We start from the raw sequence: 19,501 nt of genomic DNA, 5'->3' as shown, positions 1-19,501 counted from the left end.
CAGCACTGTTGTTGCTAACATGAATTATACCCGGCTAAAGAGAAGGTGTTGACAGTGAGTGTTTCATGGTGAACTTCCATCAGTCTGACACATCAGTCGTGACTGTGCTGGAGTGGTTCCAATGCTGGGGCTCTGGAGAAGCATCACACTGCGCTGCACCGGGTGAGTAAGTGTGTGTTATACACTCCTTCTCCGCTGTGTAAGCACAGTAATTGTATATGATGTTCAATACCTTTGAGGCTTCATTAAGCCTTTGCATCAAGCTACAGACAAAAACAATCCCTACCTAGCAGGGAGGGATGTAGGGAGGGAAGGAGAAAAAAAAACAAGGCCATTTACAGTGTGTTTTCAAAGTGTTTTGAGTGGGTGGCAGTTATCCCAATGGGAGACGTGGTTTTTTTATTTTTTTAAATGAGCTGTCACAGGCTGCCAGTGTGTACTACTCATGCTGTTGCAGTTATACAATCAGATTGTGTGTATGTTGAGGGGAGGTGGGGGTGTTAGTCTTAAGAAACCTAGTGCGATGATTTTCATTTCATCTTTTCCCTTTTGTCTCGTCTGTTTTCACGCTGAGCATTCAAATATTGATTTTTACTTAGCTACTCCACTCGGGGCGACCACAGGTATCTCTGTACAGTCTTAGTCCGATCCTAACTGTAAAATACACAACCATAGGAGAGAAACAGAATGCTCAACTCTCTCACTGCTCACCATAGCTTGAAATACGACACCATAATCACGTTTCGCCTCAACTTTGGAGGTCGAGTGGAGCCTGAGATGGAGCCCGTCACTCAAGCCAGTGTTTACTGAATGCTTCTCTGCAGCTTCGCTAGACAACCAGACACCTGCAGTTCCTTACCGCCGGCAACCAGCAGCAGAGGAAGACAAAGTCCCAGGCGTTGTAGGTTGTTCAGAGCAGCCTTGGCAGGGAAGGCTTATTTCAGCCTGGATGTCTTGAAGCTTCCTTCCCCTGGTTGAAGATCACAGGTAGAGGCCCCCGAGTGGAAGGTTATTAGGAGTCCAGGGCCGTCTCGGCAGGGCTTGGTGTAGTGTTGGCGTATAGGAGGAAATGCCATGGCTGCGTTCCATTCTGAGGAAGAACCCCGTTTCTTTAAATCCTAATAGAGCCTCGTCTCGTTTAATTGGCACACTTCGTGCCTGAGCCGATAGTAATCTGTTCTCTCCTTCAGGGAGCTGCGAGACAGACGATTCCAGCCAATGCTATCTGACAGGAAGAGACTCACTGCGGAAGCCGGATAAGTTGAGCTCATCCAAAACTCTGGCAGATCCCTTTGACAAAATCTTCAAAATGTGGGCAATCTCAGAGCAGAGAATGGTTTACCTTGTGTGCTTCAAACAGCTGTCCTCCTTCCTTCCCAATCCCTGCACCACCACCTCTTCCTTCACTCCACATTCCCCACCAAAGATTCTCACCTGCTATCTATATGAGATTTAGTCAAGTGAGTGGGTGCCAGCAATCTATTCAATCACACTCAATCTTCTTTAAACAGCTTGGGTATTTGAGTAGAACAGAGGGCCTACAGGTGCTTTATACCAATGACCCAATGACTTAGTTCTGAGGCAATCCCGTCTTACCCTAGGGGAAATGTTCTAGAAGGATTTACTGGGCTAAAGCCTTACATGGACGCCAAACCATATAGTGAGGACTGTGGGACCATGAAACCCACTGACCAGGGGATCTATGGGTTAGTATATCGACATCAAATAACAAGAGTGCATTACTTTTGTGGATAGGTGGTGAATTTGACTATTTGGTGAATGTCATCATTGCTGATAACAAACCATGAGGGACCCAAACCTGATGACATCCATAATACCTGCAGACCCTCACGTGATAAATAACCTCAGAGCTCAGGGACTTTCAGGAGAAAGCCATTAGTCAGGACTATTTAATTGAAAGGTCAATTATCTGATGAAAAGCATGGAACACCCTATTCCCTTTGTAGTGCACTACCTTTGACCAGAGCCACATATGCACTACCTTTGACCAGAGCCACATATGCACTACCTTTGACCAGAGCCACATATGCACTACCTTTGACCAGAGCCACATATGCACTACCTTTGACCAGAGCCACATATGCACTACCTTTGACCAGAGCCACATATGCACTACCTTTGACCAGAGCCACATATGCACTACCTTTGACCAGAGCCACATATGCACTACCTTTGACCAGAGCCACATATGCACTACCTTTGACCAGAGCCACATATGCACTACCTTTGACCAGAGCCACATATGCACTACCCTTGACCAGAGCCACATATGCACTACCTTTGACCAGAGCCACATATGCACTACCCACAGATAGACTCTTAGGGTTTGACATTTAGGAAGACATTGCCCCTAAGAGCTGGGATACAATCGAGGTGGAGTGCCCACCCTCTAAATGGCACAGACTCTGAGAAGCTGGTATCGAAAGACCAATCATCTCTATAGGCTGAACCCTCGTAGGCAAGAAAAAGGACCTGAATTAGAATAGAAAACATCACCAAGAGGCAGCAGTATAACTTCCTATTTCTATGTGGGCATTTAAAAATCTTCCCCCTTGACTGCAGGAAACACTACCAATACGCAGAGCAAGCAAAGGTCACAGAGAATATGAAATCATTTGTTTTGTTCGCTCTTTCTCTCTCTGGTGAAAAAGCAGGTTCCGTTAGCTCTCTCTCTCTCTGGTGAAAAAGCAGGTTCCGTTAGCTCTCTCTCTCTCTGGTGAAAAAGCAGGTTCCGTTAGCTCTCTCTCTCTCTGGTGAAAAAGCAGGTTCCGTTAGCTCTCTCTCTCTCTCTTCATTCTATTCTCGAGGCTCAAGCCGTAATCATCGGTGATTTCACCAGGATTAAAACCACAGAGCAGCCCTGCAACCGCACAGTGGAACAGAGCAGAGGAGGAGTCCGTTGGGGACCAAACCAATCTGCTTTACACATCATTTACACAGTAAACTGATAGAGGAGCTCGCAGCAGCTAACAAAGCAGCGCTTTCTTGGTGCTGTGAACCAGTCAGACATATTAACCTTGTATTAGAGGCAAATCCACAATGGTATTCACAGCCTGGTTCTGTAGGAGGCCCTGGACTAAACAACAAAGTGTTGTCGGGCTGGCATGTGGCCCAGTGGAGGAGGTGGTGAACAGGTTAAGTACAAAGGCTGCTAGGTCTCCATTATGGGACTGTGAGGTAGATGAAGCCTTCATTAAAGCTGTGAACAGGTTAAGTTAAGTGAGGTTCAGGTAAGGAGGGAAGGTGATACATTATGGGACTGTGAGGTAGATGAAGCCTTCATTAAAGCTGTGAACAGGTTAAGTTAAGCGAGGTTCAGGTAAGGAGGGAAGGTGATACATTATGGGACTGTGAGGTAGATGAAGCCTTCATTAAAGCTGTGAACAGGTTAAGTTAAGCGAGGTTCAGGTAAGGAGGGAAGGTGATACATTATGGGACTGTGAGGTAGATGAAGCCTTCATTAAAGCTGTGAACAGGTTAAGTTAAGCGAGGTTCAGGTAAGGAGGGAAGGTGATACATTATGGGACTGTGAGGTAGATGAAGCCTTCATTAAAGCTGTGAACAGGTTAAGTTAAGCGAGGTTCAGGTAAGGAGGGAAGGTGATACATTATGGGACTGTGAGGTAGATGAAACCTTCATTAAAGCTGTGAACAGGTTAAGTTAAGCGAGGTTCAGGTAAGGAGGGAAGGTGATACACTATGGGACTGTGAGGTAGATGAAGCCTTCATTAAAGCTGTGAACAGGTTAAGTTAAGCGAGGTTCAGGTAAGGAGGGAAGGTGATACATTATGGGACTGTGAGGTAGATGGACTGTGAACAGGTTAGTTATGGTAAGGAGGGAAGGTCATTATGGGACTGTGAGGTAGATGAAACCTTCATTAAAGCTGTGAACAGGTTAAGTTAAGCGAGGTTCAGGTAAGGAGGGAAGGTGATACACTATGGGACTGTGAGGTAGATGAAGCAAAGACATTGTCACCTCCAAGAGACAGAATCAACACAATCCCACAAATAAATGTAGTTGAAAGAAATCATTACTATTATGACAAAAAATGAAAATGCCCAATTTAATATATATTAATTTCAAATCTTTCCTGGGCAGTATAAGGTGTGTGAGGACGTTGTCTTTGGTCTGTGCCCTCTGCCTTCTATTCATCTGTAGAAGAAGAACAAGGATCCAATCAGGACAGCTTCAACTTCACTGTGATTACACAGAGGGGTGAGACAGCTCCAACTTCACTGTGATTACACAGAGGGGTGAGACAGCTCCAACTTCACTGTGATTACACAGAGGGGTGAGACAGCTCCAACTTCACTGTGATTACACAGAGGGGTGAGACAGCTCCAACTTCACTGTGATTACACAGAGGGGTGAGACAGCTCCAACTTCACTGTGATTACACAGAGGGGTGAGACAGCTCCAACTTCACTGTGATTACACAGAGGGGTGAGACAGCTTTGGACAACACTGAATCAACTGTGTTTTCAATCTTCACAAGGAGATTCAGTTTCACCCATTGACTCTGGGGCTATGAGGAGCATTCTGAGAGCTTATTAGGATTAAACACACACACACAGACAGCCAGCCACACACAGCCACACATAGACAGACACACGGACAAACACACCGGCAAACACACACACAGCCACACACAACCACACATAGACAGACACACAGACAAACACACCGGCAAACACACACACACACAGCCACACATAGACAGACACACAGACAGACACACAGACAGACACACAGACAGACACACAGACAGACACACAGACAAACACACACACAGCCACACGCCAGCCAGCCAGCCAGCCAGCCAGACAGCCAGCCAGACAGCCAGACAGACAGACAGACAGACAGACAGACAGACAGACAGACAGACAGACAGACAGACACACACAGACAGACAGACACACAGACAGACACACAAACAGACAGACAGACACACAGACAGACAGACAGACAGACAGACAGACAGACAGACAGACAGACAGACAGACAAATAGACAGACACAGGCTCTGGGTGCCTCATACATCATGACAGATATAATCCCGTGGACATAGGAGTCTACATCCCTCTATGTTCACTCAGTAAACCCTGGAGATGGAGTCTACATCCCTCTATCATCCCCAGTAACCCCTGGAGATGAGACTTCATCCCTCAGTAACCCCTGGAGATGAGACTTCATCCTCAGAACCCCTGGAGATGAGGAGTCACATCCCTCTTTCATCCCTCAGTAACCAGCCAGAGACAGACAGATCCCTCAGTAACCCCTGGAGACAGACTTCATCCCTCAGAATCCCTGGAGATGAGACTTCATCCCTCAGACAGATGAGACTTCATCCCTCAGTAATCCCTGAAGATGGCAGTCAGGCACCCTCTACATCAGAGATGGCACATCACAGATCATCCAAACACACACAGACAGACATACACACAGACAGACAGGCAGGCAGGCACACACACGCAGACAGACATAAACACAGACAAATACACAGACACAGGCTCTGGGTGCCTCAGAGGTGGGCATCATGACAGATATAATCCCGTGGACACGAGGAGTCTACATCCCTCTATGTTCCCTCAGTAAACCCTGGAGATGGAGTCTACATCCCTCTATCATCCCTCAGTAACCCCTGGAGATGAGACTTCATCCCTCAGTAACCCCTGGAGATGAGACTTCATCCCTCAGTAACCCCTGGAGATGAGGAGTCTACATCCCTCTTTCATCCCTCAGTAACCCCCGGAGATGAGACTTCATCCCTCAGTAACCCCTGGAGATGAGACTTCATCCCTCAGTAATCCCTGGAGATGAGACTTCATCCCTCAGTAACCCCTGGAGATGAGGAGTCTACATCCCTCTTTCATCCCTCAGTAACCCCTGGAGATGAGACTTCATCCCTCAGTAAACCCTGGAGATGAGGAGTCTTCATCCCTCAGTAACCCCTGGAGATGAGACTTCATTCCTCAGTAACCCCTGGAGATGAGACTTCATCCCTCAGTAACCCCTGGAGAAGAGACTTCATCCCTCATTAACCCCTGGAGAAGAGACTTCATCCCTCAGTAACCCCTGGAGAAGAGACTTCATCCCTCAGTAACCCCTGGAGATGAGAGGTCTACATCCCTCTTTCATCCCTCAGTAACTCCCAGAGATGAGACTTCATCCCTCAGTAACCCCTGGAGATGAGACTTCATCCCTCAGTAACCCCTGGAGATGGAGATGAGTCTACATCCCTCTTTCATCCCTCAGTAACCCCTGGAGATGAGACTTCATCCCTCAGTAATCCCTGGAGATGAGACTTCATCCCTCAGTAACCCTGGAGATGAGACTCATCCCTTAGTAACCCCTGGAGATGGAGTCTACATCCCTCTATCATCCCTCAGTAACCCCTGGAGATGAGACTTCATCCCTCAGTAACCCCTGGAGATGGAGTCTACATCCCTCTATCATCCCTCAGTAACCCCTGGAGATGAGACTTCATCCCTCAGTAACCCCTGGAGATGAGACTTCATCCCTCAGTAACCCCTGGAGATGAGGAGTCTACATCCCTCTTTCATCCCTCAGTAACCCCCAGAGATGAGACTTCATCCCTCAGTAACCCCTGGAGATGAGACTTCATCCCTCAGTAATCCCTGGAGATGAGACTTCATCCCTCAGTAACCCCTGGAGATGAGATGAGTCTACATCCCTCTTTCATCCCTCAGTAACCCCTGGAGATGAGACTTCATCCCTCAGTAAACCCTGGAGATGAGTCTAGTCTTCATCCCTCAGTAACCCCTGGAGATGAGACTTCATCCCTCAGTAACCCCTGGAGATGAGACTTCATCCCTCAGTAACCCCTGGAGATGAGAGACTCCCTCATCCCTCAGTAACCCCTGGAGAAGAGACTTCCTCCCTCAGTAACCCCTGGAGAAGAGACTTCATCCCTCAGTAACCCCTGGAGATGAGACTTCATCCCTCAGTAACCCCTGGAGATGAGACTTCATCCCTCAGTAATCCCTGGAGATGAGACTTCATCCCTCAGTAACCCCTGGAGATGAGGAGTCTACATCCCTCTTTCATCCCTCAGTAACCCCTGGAGATGAGACTTCATCCCTCAGTAAACCCTGGAGATGAGGAGTCTTCATCCCTCAGTAACCCCTGGAGATGAGACTTCATCCCTCAGTAACCCCTGGAGATGAGACTTCATCCCTCAGTAACCCCTGGAGAAGAGACTTCATCCCTCAGTAACCCCTGGAGAAGAGACTTCCTCCCTCAGTAACCCCTGGAGAAGAGACTTCATCCCTCAGTAACCCCTGGAGAATAGACTTCATCCCTCAGTAACCCCTGGAGATGAGAGGTCTACATCCCTCTTTCATCCCTCAGTAACTCCCATAGATGAGACTTCATCCCTCAGTAACCCCTGGAGAGGAGACTTCATCCCTCAGTAATCCCTGGAGATGAGGCTTCATCCCTTAGTAACCCCTGGAGATGAGGGGTCTACATCCCTCTTTCATCCCTCAGTAACCCCTGGAGATGAGACTTCATCCCTCAGTAAACCCTGGAGATGAGGAGTCTTCATCCTTCAGTAACCCTGGAGATGAGACTTCATCCCTCAGTAACCCCTGGAGAAGAGACATCATCCCTCAGTAACCCCTGGAGAAGAGACTTCATCCCTCAGTAACCCCTGGAGAAGAGACTTCATCCTCAGTAACCCCTGGAGATGAGGAGTCTACATCCCTCTTTCATCCCTCAGTAAATTTCACCTTTTATCTCACTGTTTAGCTTCCGTGGCTCTGCTGTACTGTGCAGAGAATGTTTTTGCGGCGGAGCTAAAAGTCAGAGTGAATTCTAGCTGGATTTAGGTTATTCTAGATTTACTTTGAAAAGTATTTTTCCATTTCTATAAAGTCAGGTTCACACATTAGAACAGTACATCAAGATAAAACATCCTATAACCACAAATAATAGTTAGGGCTGTTGTTCATGACAGGCTAAATGAACTAAACACTGAGTTAGACTCAATGTAAAGTCCAGGTACAGTATCTCTGATGACAGGTGAAAGGTGAGGTCAGAGAGGGGTCAACAACCAATGCAGGAGTTGTTGCAGCTCAGCCAGATAAGTGGACTTTGTTTTAAGACAAACTCCAAACCGATTATAAAAAACGTATGACTAAGCATTAGCAACCCTGGCTAATTAGCCTGCTCTGGGTATAAACAAGGCAGGATAGAGGAGGGGGGAGGGGGATTGACTGGGCTCCCCCTTTTCTGCTAATTTGTAAGATTACGTCGGGAAGTGGGTAGAGGTTAAGAGCGCCCCATTGCATAATCATGATGATGAATCATCTCGTTGTGCTTTCCCCATCTTGTTTAGTCTCAACTGTAATACTCCTGAGAGAGAATTGTTCACTTTGTCAAGACTGTGTGAAAATGGCATTATGTATATCACACTGGGTGTAGCTAGCTGATAAAGCACTACTCTTGGAGGACGGAGAAAGGAGATGAATTAGTACCATATGCAAATAATATCTGAAAAGACAGTCACTCTGGTCTGTATTAAGAGAATACATAGTGTAGCACTGAAGGGCAGACGGCTGTATGTCAACAGAGGTGGCAGTGTCCCTGGTCCATTTAAACAGACTCATTCAGTACAGTACATGTGGCTTCCTGTGGCCTTGGGCTCCTGGGCCGTCACAGATCTGCTTAAGATGCACTTTGGGGCTGACGCATTGACCAGGCAGGAAAGGCCTCTCTTGGGTAGAGCACTCTGTCATAGTAGTACACACACCAGCCTGCTAGGTCTGTGAGAGCACTCTGTCATAGTAGTACACACACCAGCCTGCTAGGTCTGTGAGAGCACTCTGTCATAGTAGTACACACACCAGCCTGCTAGGTCTGGGAGAGCACTCTGTCATAGTAGTACACACACCAGCCTGCTAGGTCTGGGAGAGCACTCTGTCATAGTAGTACACACACCAGCCTGCTAGGTCTGGGAGAGCACTCTGTCATAGTAGTACACACACCAGCCTGCTAGGTCTGGGAGAGCACTCTGTCATAGTAGTACACACACCAGCCTGCTAGGTCTGGGAGAGCACTCTGTCATAGTAGTACACACACCAGCCTGCTAGGTCTGTGAGAGCACTCTGTCATAGTAGTACACACACCAGCCTGCTAGGTCTGGGAGAGCACTCTGTCATAGTAGTACACACACCAGCCTGCTAGGTCTGGGAGAGCACGGTCTGTGAGACAGATCCTATGACCCTGGTGCCCCACGCCACCTGCTTCCTACCCCTATGACGCACGCACGCACGCACGCACGCACGCACGCACGCACGCACGCACGCACGCACGCACGCACGCACGCACGCACGCACGCACGCCACGAACTCTGCACGCACGCCACGCAAACAAAACACACACAGACGCACGCACGCACGCACGCACGCACGCACACACACACAGTATCAGTTGTGCTGACATGTGAGTCATCAAGAGCAGGTTGCAAATGGATTCCCAGAGTTTACATTTCAGACAACTCACTTCCAGCCCCCTCCTCCCTCCCTCTCATCCCTCCACTTCTGACTTCTTCCCTCCAAAACACAGCTGCTGTGCTTGGTACAGGTGTGCTCTCATTTCTCTGAGAGGACACTGGCTAATTAACTGGTTTATTCACTCAGATGGACTCCTCACTGACACACACACACACACACACACACACACACACACACACACACACACACACACACACACACACACACACACACACACACACACACACACACACACACACACACACACACACACACACACACACACACACACACAGAGGGTGCAATAGTGCGGGCAGACAGACGGGGCCCTGGGTTCAGTGTGGTGACCCGGGGAAGGGGGGTATGGGGCCAGGATTCAGCCCCTCTCTGTCAGTCAGTCTGATTGGGCCTCCTCTAAACCAGGAGAGCTCGAGAGGTGGCCCGTTCCTGAAAGGCCCAATGCAGCCGTATTTATCTCAATATCAAATCCCTTCTGGGTAACAAATAACAACTTTACTGTGATTTTTTCAATTCAAATGGTCAAAAAGAAAGAAAAATAGCTTCTTAGCAAAGAGACATTTCTCAAGCAAGAATTTTGCTCGGACTGTCTGAGTGGGGAGGAGAAAACTGAAAACTAGCTGTTATTGGCAGAGAGGTTTGAAACTATCTTTCTCATTGGTCACCAGAACAGCCTGACATTTCAGCCGTCTTTTCACACAGCTCTTACACTAAAAGGGCATTATCATCATTTGAATAATTTCACAGTATTATTCCAACCTCAGTGTGGAAATATATTTGTAAGTCGCTCTGGATAAGAGCGTCTGCTAAATGACTTAAATGTAAATGTAAATATATAAAACACAGGAAAATCCTGTTTTTGACTGCACTGGGCCTTTAAAGTAAATCACTGATCTAACACGATTGGACAGGTGAAAGCAAGAGCTCCTGTATTTTGAGCTCTCACAAATCCAGTCCTGTCGGATCAGTGACTACTTCAACGAAGGGAGGGAGGAAGGATGAACTTTCTAAATATTCAAACAAGGATTTAGAGAGCCAGGAAAACCCAGGCCACTCAATCAAGCCCTGGCTCTGTCCCCGACATCTCTGGAAAAATTATGAGAATACTCAAACTAGAAGCTAAAATGGACACTTTAGAAGTGACAATAGAATCAGTCCCACTACATGCCTGACAACTGACGAAACAGGTCTGATGGTACCAGCAGCAGTATATGGAGAGACTCATCTAAACAACCAGCCTCCACAGCCAGTGTAGGAACCAGACACATCCCAGGGAACGAATCTGTACACCCCCACAGCCAGTGTAGGAACCAGACACATCCCAGGGAACGAATCTGTACACCCCCACAGCCAGTGTAGGAACCAGACACATCCCAGGGAACGATTCCGTACACACCCACAGCCAGTGTAGGAACCAGACACATCCCAGGGAATGAGTCCGTACACCCCCACAGCCAGTGTAGGAACCAGACACATCCCAGGGAACGAATCCGTACACCCCCACAGCCAGTGTAGGAACCAGACACATCCCAGGGAATGAGTCTGTACTAGAGGTCGACCGATTAATCGGAATGGCCGATTAATTAGGGCCGATTTCGAGTTTTCATAACATTCGGAAATCGGTATTTTTGGGCGCCGATTTGCCGATTTAAAAAATGAATATGTATTTTTTATTTTTATTTGTATTTATACCTTTATTTAACTAGGCAAGTCAAGTTAAGAACACATTCTTATTTTCAATGACGGCCTAGGAACGGTGGATTAACTGCCTTGTTCAGGGACAGAACGACAGATTTTCACCTTGTCAGCTCGGGGGATCCAAACTAGCAACCTTACAGTTAACTAGTCCAACGCAATAACGACCTGCCTCTCTCTCGTTGCACTCCACAAGGAGACTGCCTGTTACGCGAATGCAGTAAGCCAAGGTAAGTTGCTAGCTAGCATTAAACTTATCTTATAAAAAACAATCAATCATAATCACTAGTTAACTACACATGGTTGATGATATTACTATATATTATCTAGCGTGTCCTGCTTTGCATATAATCTGACTGAACATACAAGTATCTGGCTGAGCGGTGGTAGGCAGAAGCAGGTGCGTAAACATTCATTCAAACAGCACTTTCGTGCGTTTTGCCAGCAGCTCTTTCTGGTGCGTCAAGCATTGCACTGTTTATGACTTCAAGCCTATCAACTCCCAAGAAGAGGCTGGTGTGACCAAAGTGAAATGGCTAGCTCGTTAGCGCACGTTAACTAGAGGGACGGAAGCTATACTGTTACACTGGCAATACTAAAGTGCCTATAAGAACATCCAATAGTGAAAGGTTAATGAAATACAAATGGTATAGAGGGAAATAGTCCTATAATTCCTATAATAACTACAACCTAAAACTTCTTACCTGGGAATATTGAAGACTCATGTTAAAAGGAACCACCAGCTTTCATATGTTCTCATGTTCTGAGCAAGGAACTGAAACGTTAGCTTTCTTACATAGCACATATTGCACTTTTACTTTCTTCTCCAACACTTTGTTTTTGCATTATTTAAACCAAATTGAACATGTTTCATTATTTACTTGAGGCTAAATTGATTTTATTAATGTATTATATTAAGTTAAAATAAGTGTTCATTCAGTATTGTTGTAATTGTCATTATTACAACAACAACAACAAAATTGGCCGATTAATCGGTATCGGCTTTTTGGTCCTCCAATAATCGGCATCGGCTTTTTGGTCCTCCAATAATCGGTACCGGCCTTTTGGTCCTCCAATAATCGGTACCGGCCTTTTGGTCCTCCAATAATCGGTACCGGCCTTTTGGCCCTCCAATAATCGGCATCGGCCTTTTAGTCCTCCAATAATCGGTATCGGCGGTGAAAATTCATAATCGGTCGACCTCTAGTCCGTTACACCTCCACACCACAGATCTCTATTAGAGACTTGGTGAGATCCGATAGAGTCCATCACCTTGAAATCACACAGCCCCTGAACAACACAGGACAAGAAGAGGACATCACTTCCAAATAAGCCTTACCTTGCCAAACTGTTCAAAATACTGCTTCACATCTTCAACTACTGTGTTCGCTGATAATCCTCCTACGAATATTTTCTTTGTTCTTGTGACCATCTGGAAGGAGAGAAAAAGAGAGATCACCAACATATGAAAGCATTTTAGAGGACAAATCTCAAGAGCATTCATACCCCTCCTCTCATCTCAGACACTAGTCAGGGCCAGATTCATAGTTTCAGTCTGAAAACAGCGTTGAGTAGTGTAGCTCGTGAGCTGCAAGTCTGCAGTCATTTGTTGGGGCGTGTAGGGACGTGTCCAGAGGACCACCTGTCACTAATGTCACACTACCTGTGCCCTGTCCTTCCCAAGGCCACTCAATGAGTTTTGACACTTTTACTTTCACACACAAGAGGAGGAGAGAGAAGATAGGAGAGAGAAGAGGGAAGGGGAGAGAAGAGGAGAGGAATGGAGAGAGAAGATAGGAGAGAGAGAAGAGGGGAGGGGAGAGAAGATAGGAGAGAGAGAAGAGGGGAGGGGAGAGAAGATAGGAGAGAGAGAAGAGGGGAGGGGAGAGAAGATAGGAGAGAGAGAAGAGGGGAGGGGAGAGAAGATAGGAGAGAGAGAAGATAGGAGAGAGAGAAGAGGGGAGGGGAGAGAGGAGGAGAAGAGAAAGGAATCAAGGTTTAAACCCAGAGGGTCAAAGGAGAGAGCACATCTCTCCCCTTGGCCACCACCACCCATGGTTGGACTACCCATCAGCACTAGCAACACAGTCCAAGACAATGGATGGCCGAGTGCAGCCAGGGAATCTGTAAACATCACTCACATTTATCACCCGCCATCTTTAGGAGCAACAAGCCAGCACCACTTCAGTCTTCATCTCTCTACTTTCCTTCCTTCTCCTCCTGACATCTTTCCCTCCCTGCAGTTTCATCTGCTTCCCTTGATAAATAATCTGCCTGTATGTCTTTATCCCCAGTTGTTTTCAGGCTGGGCTTGGCTCTCGCAGGATGCCTCAACTTGTCTGCCGAGAGTTCGTTTTTTTCAGCTCCTGCTCTCTTTACACCTACTGATGTGGGCCTCAGTGTGTGTGTGTGTGTGTGTGCGTGCGTGCGTGCGTGCGTGTGTGCGTGTGTGTGTGTGTGTGTGTGTGTGTGTGTGTGTGTGTGTGTGTGTGTGTGTGTGTGTGTGTGTGTGCGTGTGTGTGTGCGTGCGTGCGTGCGTGCGTGTGTGCGTGCGTGTGTGCGTGCGTGCGTGCGTGCGTGTGTGTGTGTGCGTGTGTGCGTGTGTGTGTGTGTGTGTGTGTGCGTGCGTGCGTGCGTGCGTGCGTGCGTGTGTGTGTGTGTGTGCGTGCGTGCGTGCGGTCCTGGAACAACGTGCGTTTCTCTTCACTGTGACACCAGGCCTTCATCTTCCCTGCTCCTCTCCTCCTCCAATCCCTATCCTCCTACAGGTCCTGGAACAGTCTCTTTCAATTACTCTGTCCATTTCTCTTCACTGTGACCCTACCAGGCCTTCATCTTCCCCTCCTCCTCCTCCTCCAATCTCCTCCTCTCCTCCTCCAATCCCTATCCTCCTACAGTCTCTTTCCCTCTCTCCTCCTCCAATCCCTATCCTCCTATACAGTCTCTTTCCCTCTCTCCTCCAATCCCTCCTCCAATCCTTTCTATCCTCCAATCACTATCCTCCTAAAGTCTCTTTCTCTCCTCTCACTATCCTCCTCCTCTTCAATCCCTATCCTCCTACAGTTTCTTTCCCTCTCTCCTCTTCCAATCCCTATCCTCCTACAGTCTCTTTCCCTCTCTCCTCCTCCTCCTCCAATCCCTATCCTCCTACAGTCTCTTTCCCTCTCTCCTCCAATCCCTATCCTCCTACAGTCTCTTTCCCTCTCTCCTCCTCCTCCTCCTCCTCCAATCCCTATCCTCCTAGTCTCTTTCCCTCTCTCCTCCTCCAATCCCTACCGTCTCTTTCCCTCTCTCCTCCTCCTCCTCCAATCCCTATCCTCCTACAGTCTCTTTCCCTCTCTTCTCCTCCAATCCCTATCCTCCTACAGTCTCTTTCCCTCTCTCCTCCACCCCCTCCTCCAATCACTATCCTCCTAAAGTCTCTTCCTCTCTCTCCTCCAATCACTATCCTCCTACAGTCTCTTCCTCTCTCTCCTACAATCCCTATCCTCCTACAGTCTCTTTCCCTCTCTCCTCCACCCCCTCCTCCAATCACTATCCTCCTACAGTCTCTTCCTCTCTCTCCTCCAATCCCTATCCTCCTACAGTCTCTTTCCCTCTCTCCTCCACCCCCTCCTCCAATCACTATCCTCCTACAGTCTCTTCCTCTCTCTCCTCCAATCACTATCCTCCTACAGTCTCTTTCCCTCTCTCCTCTACCCCCTCCTCCAATCACTATCCTCCTACAGTCTCTTCCTCTCTCTCCTCCAATCCCTATCCTCCTACAGTCTCTTCCTCTCTCTCCTCCTCTAATCCTTATCCTCCTACAGCCTCTTCCTCTCTCTCCTCCTCCAATCCCTATCCTCCTACAGTCTCTTCCTCTCTCTCCTCCTCCAATCCCTATCCTCCTACAGTCTCTTCACCTCTCTCCTCCTCTCACCTGGCATATGACTGCTGACTCCCTCCTACACATTAACATACAGGCTGATGGTTAGAACAGGCTCTCAGCAAATTAGACATCAGAGGAGCTCTGAGATGAGACAGTAAGAAGCATCAGCTGCAGTGACGACTGACTGCAGTAGTTCTGCACCTCCTCCACGTGAGGAGATGGTCTAGAAGGACTTGTCAACATTCCTTAGTCCCTCTACACCACTGACAGACAGCATCTAGGGCCAGGCCAGGGCATTTACTGTAGGCATCACATCACCGTCCACCCCCAGCTTCAATATCCCTCACAGAAATATACAGAAGCAACGTCTAACAATAACTAGCTCGGAAAACAATCCACAGATGATGTTGTGAAGCAGCCAGTCAGTTTCCTACCTGTATTTCATAGAAGTTTTGTTTGAATTGGAGGGAGAGGACAGAAACCATGGTGTGTGGATGGTCATGGCTGTTAGAAGATGAACGACGCCATAAAGCAGTGAGGTGTCAGAGAGAGAAGATAACAGAATCATTCAGGTGGCCGTGATGTGTTGGAGAGGTTGAGGTAATGGATGGAGGCGGTCGCCTCTCCTTGTCGTGTACTGACACGCCTCAACAGGAGAAGTAGGCAGCCTCTCTCTCTCTCTGTTCTGCTCTGCTCTGGTCCTAGAGGGATTGGAGAGATCCAGGCGGGTGCAGTAAGTTACAACAACAAACTGTGTCTCATTTTTTGTGCAAATTTGAAAAGCTCTACCTGTGAAGCAGTGGAGAGGGTGACGAGGGAGAATCGTGCCGAGAGGAGGCGAGAGGTTCAGTCTGTGTTACAAATAAATGAGCACAAAGCTATGTATGGACTTAAACAAGTCAGGTCTATACAGCCTCCTCTCCACCCAGACACTAGTCAGGGCTCAGAGCCAGGTCTTTACAGCCTCCTCTCCACCCAGACACTAGTCAGGGCTCAGAGCCAGGTCTTTACAGCCTCCTCTCCACCCAGACACTAGTCAGGGCTCAGAGCCAGGTCTTTACCCCTCCTCTCCACCCAGACACTAGTCAGGGCTCAGAGCCAGGTCTTTACAGCCTCCTCTCCACCCAGACACTAGTCAGGGCTCAGAGCCAGGTCTTTACCCCTCCTCTCCACCCAGACACTAGTCAGGGCTCAGAGCCAGGTCTTTACAGCCTCCTCTCCACCCAGCCACTAGTCAGGGCTCAGAGCCAGGTCTTTACCCCTCCTCTCCACCCAGCCACTAGTCAGGGCTCAGAGCCAGGTCTTTACCCCTCCTCTCCACCCAGGGCTCAGAGCCAGGTCCTCCTCCACCCAGACACTAGTCAGGGCTCAGAGCCAGGTCTTTACAGCCTCCTCTCCACCCAGACACTAGTCCAGACACTTTACCCCTCCTCTCCACCCAGACACTAGTCAGGACTCAGAGCCAGGTGTTTACAGCCTCCTCTCCACCCAGCCACTAGTCAGGGCTCAGAGCCAGGTCTTTACAGCCTCCTCTCCACCCAGCCACTAGTCAGGGCTCAGAGCCAGGTCTTTACCCCTCCTCTCCACCCAGACACTAGTCAGGGCTCAGAGCCAGGTCTTTACCCCTCCTCTCCACCCAGACACTAGTCAGGGCTCAGAGCTAGAGATCTTCAGGCAGGGGTCAGCAGCTGGATGTTAGTTTATTGCTCAGGGCTAGAGATCTTTACAGGACACTAGGGGCTCAGCAGCTGGATGTTAGTTTACCCAGCTCAGTCAGGGCTAGAGATCTTTACGGGCAGGGGTCAGCAGCTGGATGTTAGTTTATTGCTCAGTCAGGGCTCAGAGGTAGAGATCTTTGGGCAGGGGTCAGCAGCTGGATGTTAGTTTATTGCTCAGAGCTAGAGATCTTCAGGCAGGGGTCAGCAGCTGGATGTTAGTTTATTGCTCAGAGGTAGAGATCTTCCGGGCAGGGGTCGGCAGCTGGATGTTAGTTTATTGCTCAGAGCTAGAGATCTTCAGGCAGGGGTCGGCAGCTGGATGTTAGTTTATTGCTCAGAGGTAGAGATCTTCAGGCAGGGGTCAGCAGCTGGATGTTAGTTTATTGCTCAGAGGTAGAGATCTTCAGGCAGGGGTCAGCAGCTGGATGTTAGTTTATTGCTCAGAGGTAGAGATCTTTGGGCAGGGGTCAGCAGCTGGATGTTAGTTTATTGCTCAGAGCTAGAGATCTTCAGGCAGGGGTCAGCAGCTGGATGTTAGTTTATTGCTCAGAGCTAGAGATCTTCAGGCAGGGGTCAGCAGCTGGATGTTAGTTTATTGCTCAGAGCTAGAGATCTTCAGGCAGGGGTCAGCAGCTGGATGTTAGTTTATTGCTCAGAGCTAGAGATCTTCAGGCAGGGGTCGGCAGCTGGATGTTAGTTTATTGCTCAGAGCTAGAGATCTTCAGGCAGGGGTCAGCAGCTGGATGTTAGTTTATTGCTCAGAGCTAGAGATCTTCAGGCAGGGGTCGGCAGCTGGATGTTAGTTTATTGCTCAGAGCTAGAGATCTTCAGGCAGGGGTCGGCAGCTGGATGTTAGTTTATTGCTCAGAGGTAGAGATCTTCAGGCAGGGGTCGGCAGCTGGATGTTAGTTTATTGCTCAGAGCTAGAGATCTTCAGGCAGGGGTCGGCAGCTGGATGTTAGTTTATTGCTCAGAGCTAGAGATCTTCAGGCAGGGGTCGGCAGCTGGATGTTAGTTTATTGCTCAGAGGTAGAGATCTTCAGGCAGGGGTCGGCAGCTGGATGTTAGTTTATTGCTCAGAGGTAGAGATCTTCAGGCAGGGGTCGGCAGCTGGATGTTAGTTTATTGCTCAGAGGTAGAGATCTTCAGGCAGGGGTCGGCAGCTGGATGTTAGTTTATTGCTCAGAGCTAGAGATCTTCAGGCAGGGGTCGGCAGCTGGATGTTAGTTTATTGCTCAGAGGTAGAGATCTTTGGGCAGGGGTCAGCAGCTGGATGTTAGTTTATTGCTCAGAGCTAGAGTTATTTATTGCTCAGAGATCTTCAGGCAGGGGTCGGCAGCTGGATGTTAGTTTATTGCTCAGAGGTAGAGATCTTTGGGCAGGGGTCAGCAGCTGGATGTTAGTTTATTGCTCAGAGCTAGAGATCTTCAGGCAGGGGTCGGCAGCTGGATGTTAGTTTATTGCTCAGAGGTAGAGATCTTTAGGCAGGGGTCGGCAGCTGGATGTTAGTTTATTGCTCAGAGGTAGAGATCTTCGGGCAGGGGTCGGCAGCTGGATGTTAGTTTATTGCTCAGAGAAGACAGTCAAATCACCAGGACTTGAGCTAAAAATGAGTTTAATTTAGGAAATCTGTTCCCAAATATTCCAACAACAACAAAAAATACAAATTATACAAATTAACTATATTCTGGCCACCAGACCATCCGCTCAGACAAAAATGGGCCGTGGTTGAATCTAGTTGCCTGAATGCCTAGAATAGTGTCGGTCCAGGCAGAGATTTAGGCATCTTTGCAATCTCAAGTACATAAATTCCCAGTCTGAATCCATGAATATGAAAGATCAGTCTCTGGAGAGCGCCGAGTGGAGAAATGGGAATGACACACCAGCGAATGGCATGGCCTGACGGTGATGGAGGAGAGAATGGAATGTGCTTTCTATCTGTGCAGTGAGCCAGTCGCTGACTTGGGGAATTCTCAGTCAGTCTCCAGCTGCTGATGCTGCTGTTTAGGCCCTGTCGTCTTTCATGGACCGAGCTTGATAATTCTTCTCCCTTTCTGTGCTTCCAAATGCCTCCTGCCTTCCCCTTTTTGAGAATGTCAGCTGTCAGCCTGCTGCTGAAAGATTCTCTCTCACACACGCGGAGACACCACGACACGTCTGGAGTGGGCTGAGTTGTTCTGCCTGCTCGGGCTGTGAAGTGCTGATAAAACACCAATGACAATAGGAGGGAAACAGGTGAGAGGTTTCACAGATGACGGAGACTCTGAAGAAAAGGTTGTCTGTCATCAGCAGGGGTTCAGTCAAGCTTCATCCACTCTGTCGTGTGTTACAGCTAATGATGTAGAGGCACTTTTAAAACCTGCCTGTTTGGCGAGCATCAAGTCAACCACAGAGAGAAGATAGAGGATCAATCAAAACATACATTTACATCAACATGTTCAATGAAATGCAAAAAAAATATGTTTTACTGAAAATGTATGTTTTGTTGTCTTTTTAAGAATGCTCCTGAGGCACCTGGTAAAACTGCTGACCGCCATCAGTGACTCATTCCAAGAGCAGGAAAATAATGATTTAACTCTGCAACTCAGGACTTCCTTCAGAGGATGTGCGGATGTCAAAGTTGATGAACAAAAGGAGGATGGATGACGAAGGCATACCGTGTCCTGC

At 48.2% G+C, this 19,501-nt stretch overlaps 1 protein-coding gene across 6 annotated transcripts in view; it reads right to left on the bottom strand.

The window, feature by feature from the left end:
* Positions 1 to 19,501, bottom strand: part of LOC118375293 (RNA-binding protein Musashi homolog 2-like) — a 432,377-nt gene that overhangs the window by 309,887 nt on the left and 102,989 nt on the right. For all 6 annotated transcript variants that reach the window (XM_052467847.1, XM_052467848.1, XM_052467849.1 and 3 more), the window contains exon 6: positions 12,588 to 12,680. In XM_052467847.1, the coding sequence (XP_052323807.1) occupies positions 12,588 to 12,680 (93 nt within the window). The remainder of the gene's footprint in view (positions 1 to 12,587; positions 12,681 to 19,501) is intronic.

Source organism: Oncorhynchus keta, chromosome 18 (assembly GCF_023373465.1).
Source record: "Oncorhynchus keta strain PuntledgeMale-10-30-2019 chromosome 18, Oket_V2, whole genome shotgun sequence".
In the NCBI taxonomy this organism is placed as follows: domain Eukaryota; kingdom Metazoa; phylum Chordata; class Actinopteri; order Salmoniformes; family Salmonidae; genus Oncorhynchus; species Oncorhynchus keta.
This window is presented reverse-complemented; position numbering and strand designations above follow the sequence as displayed.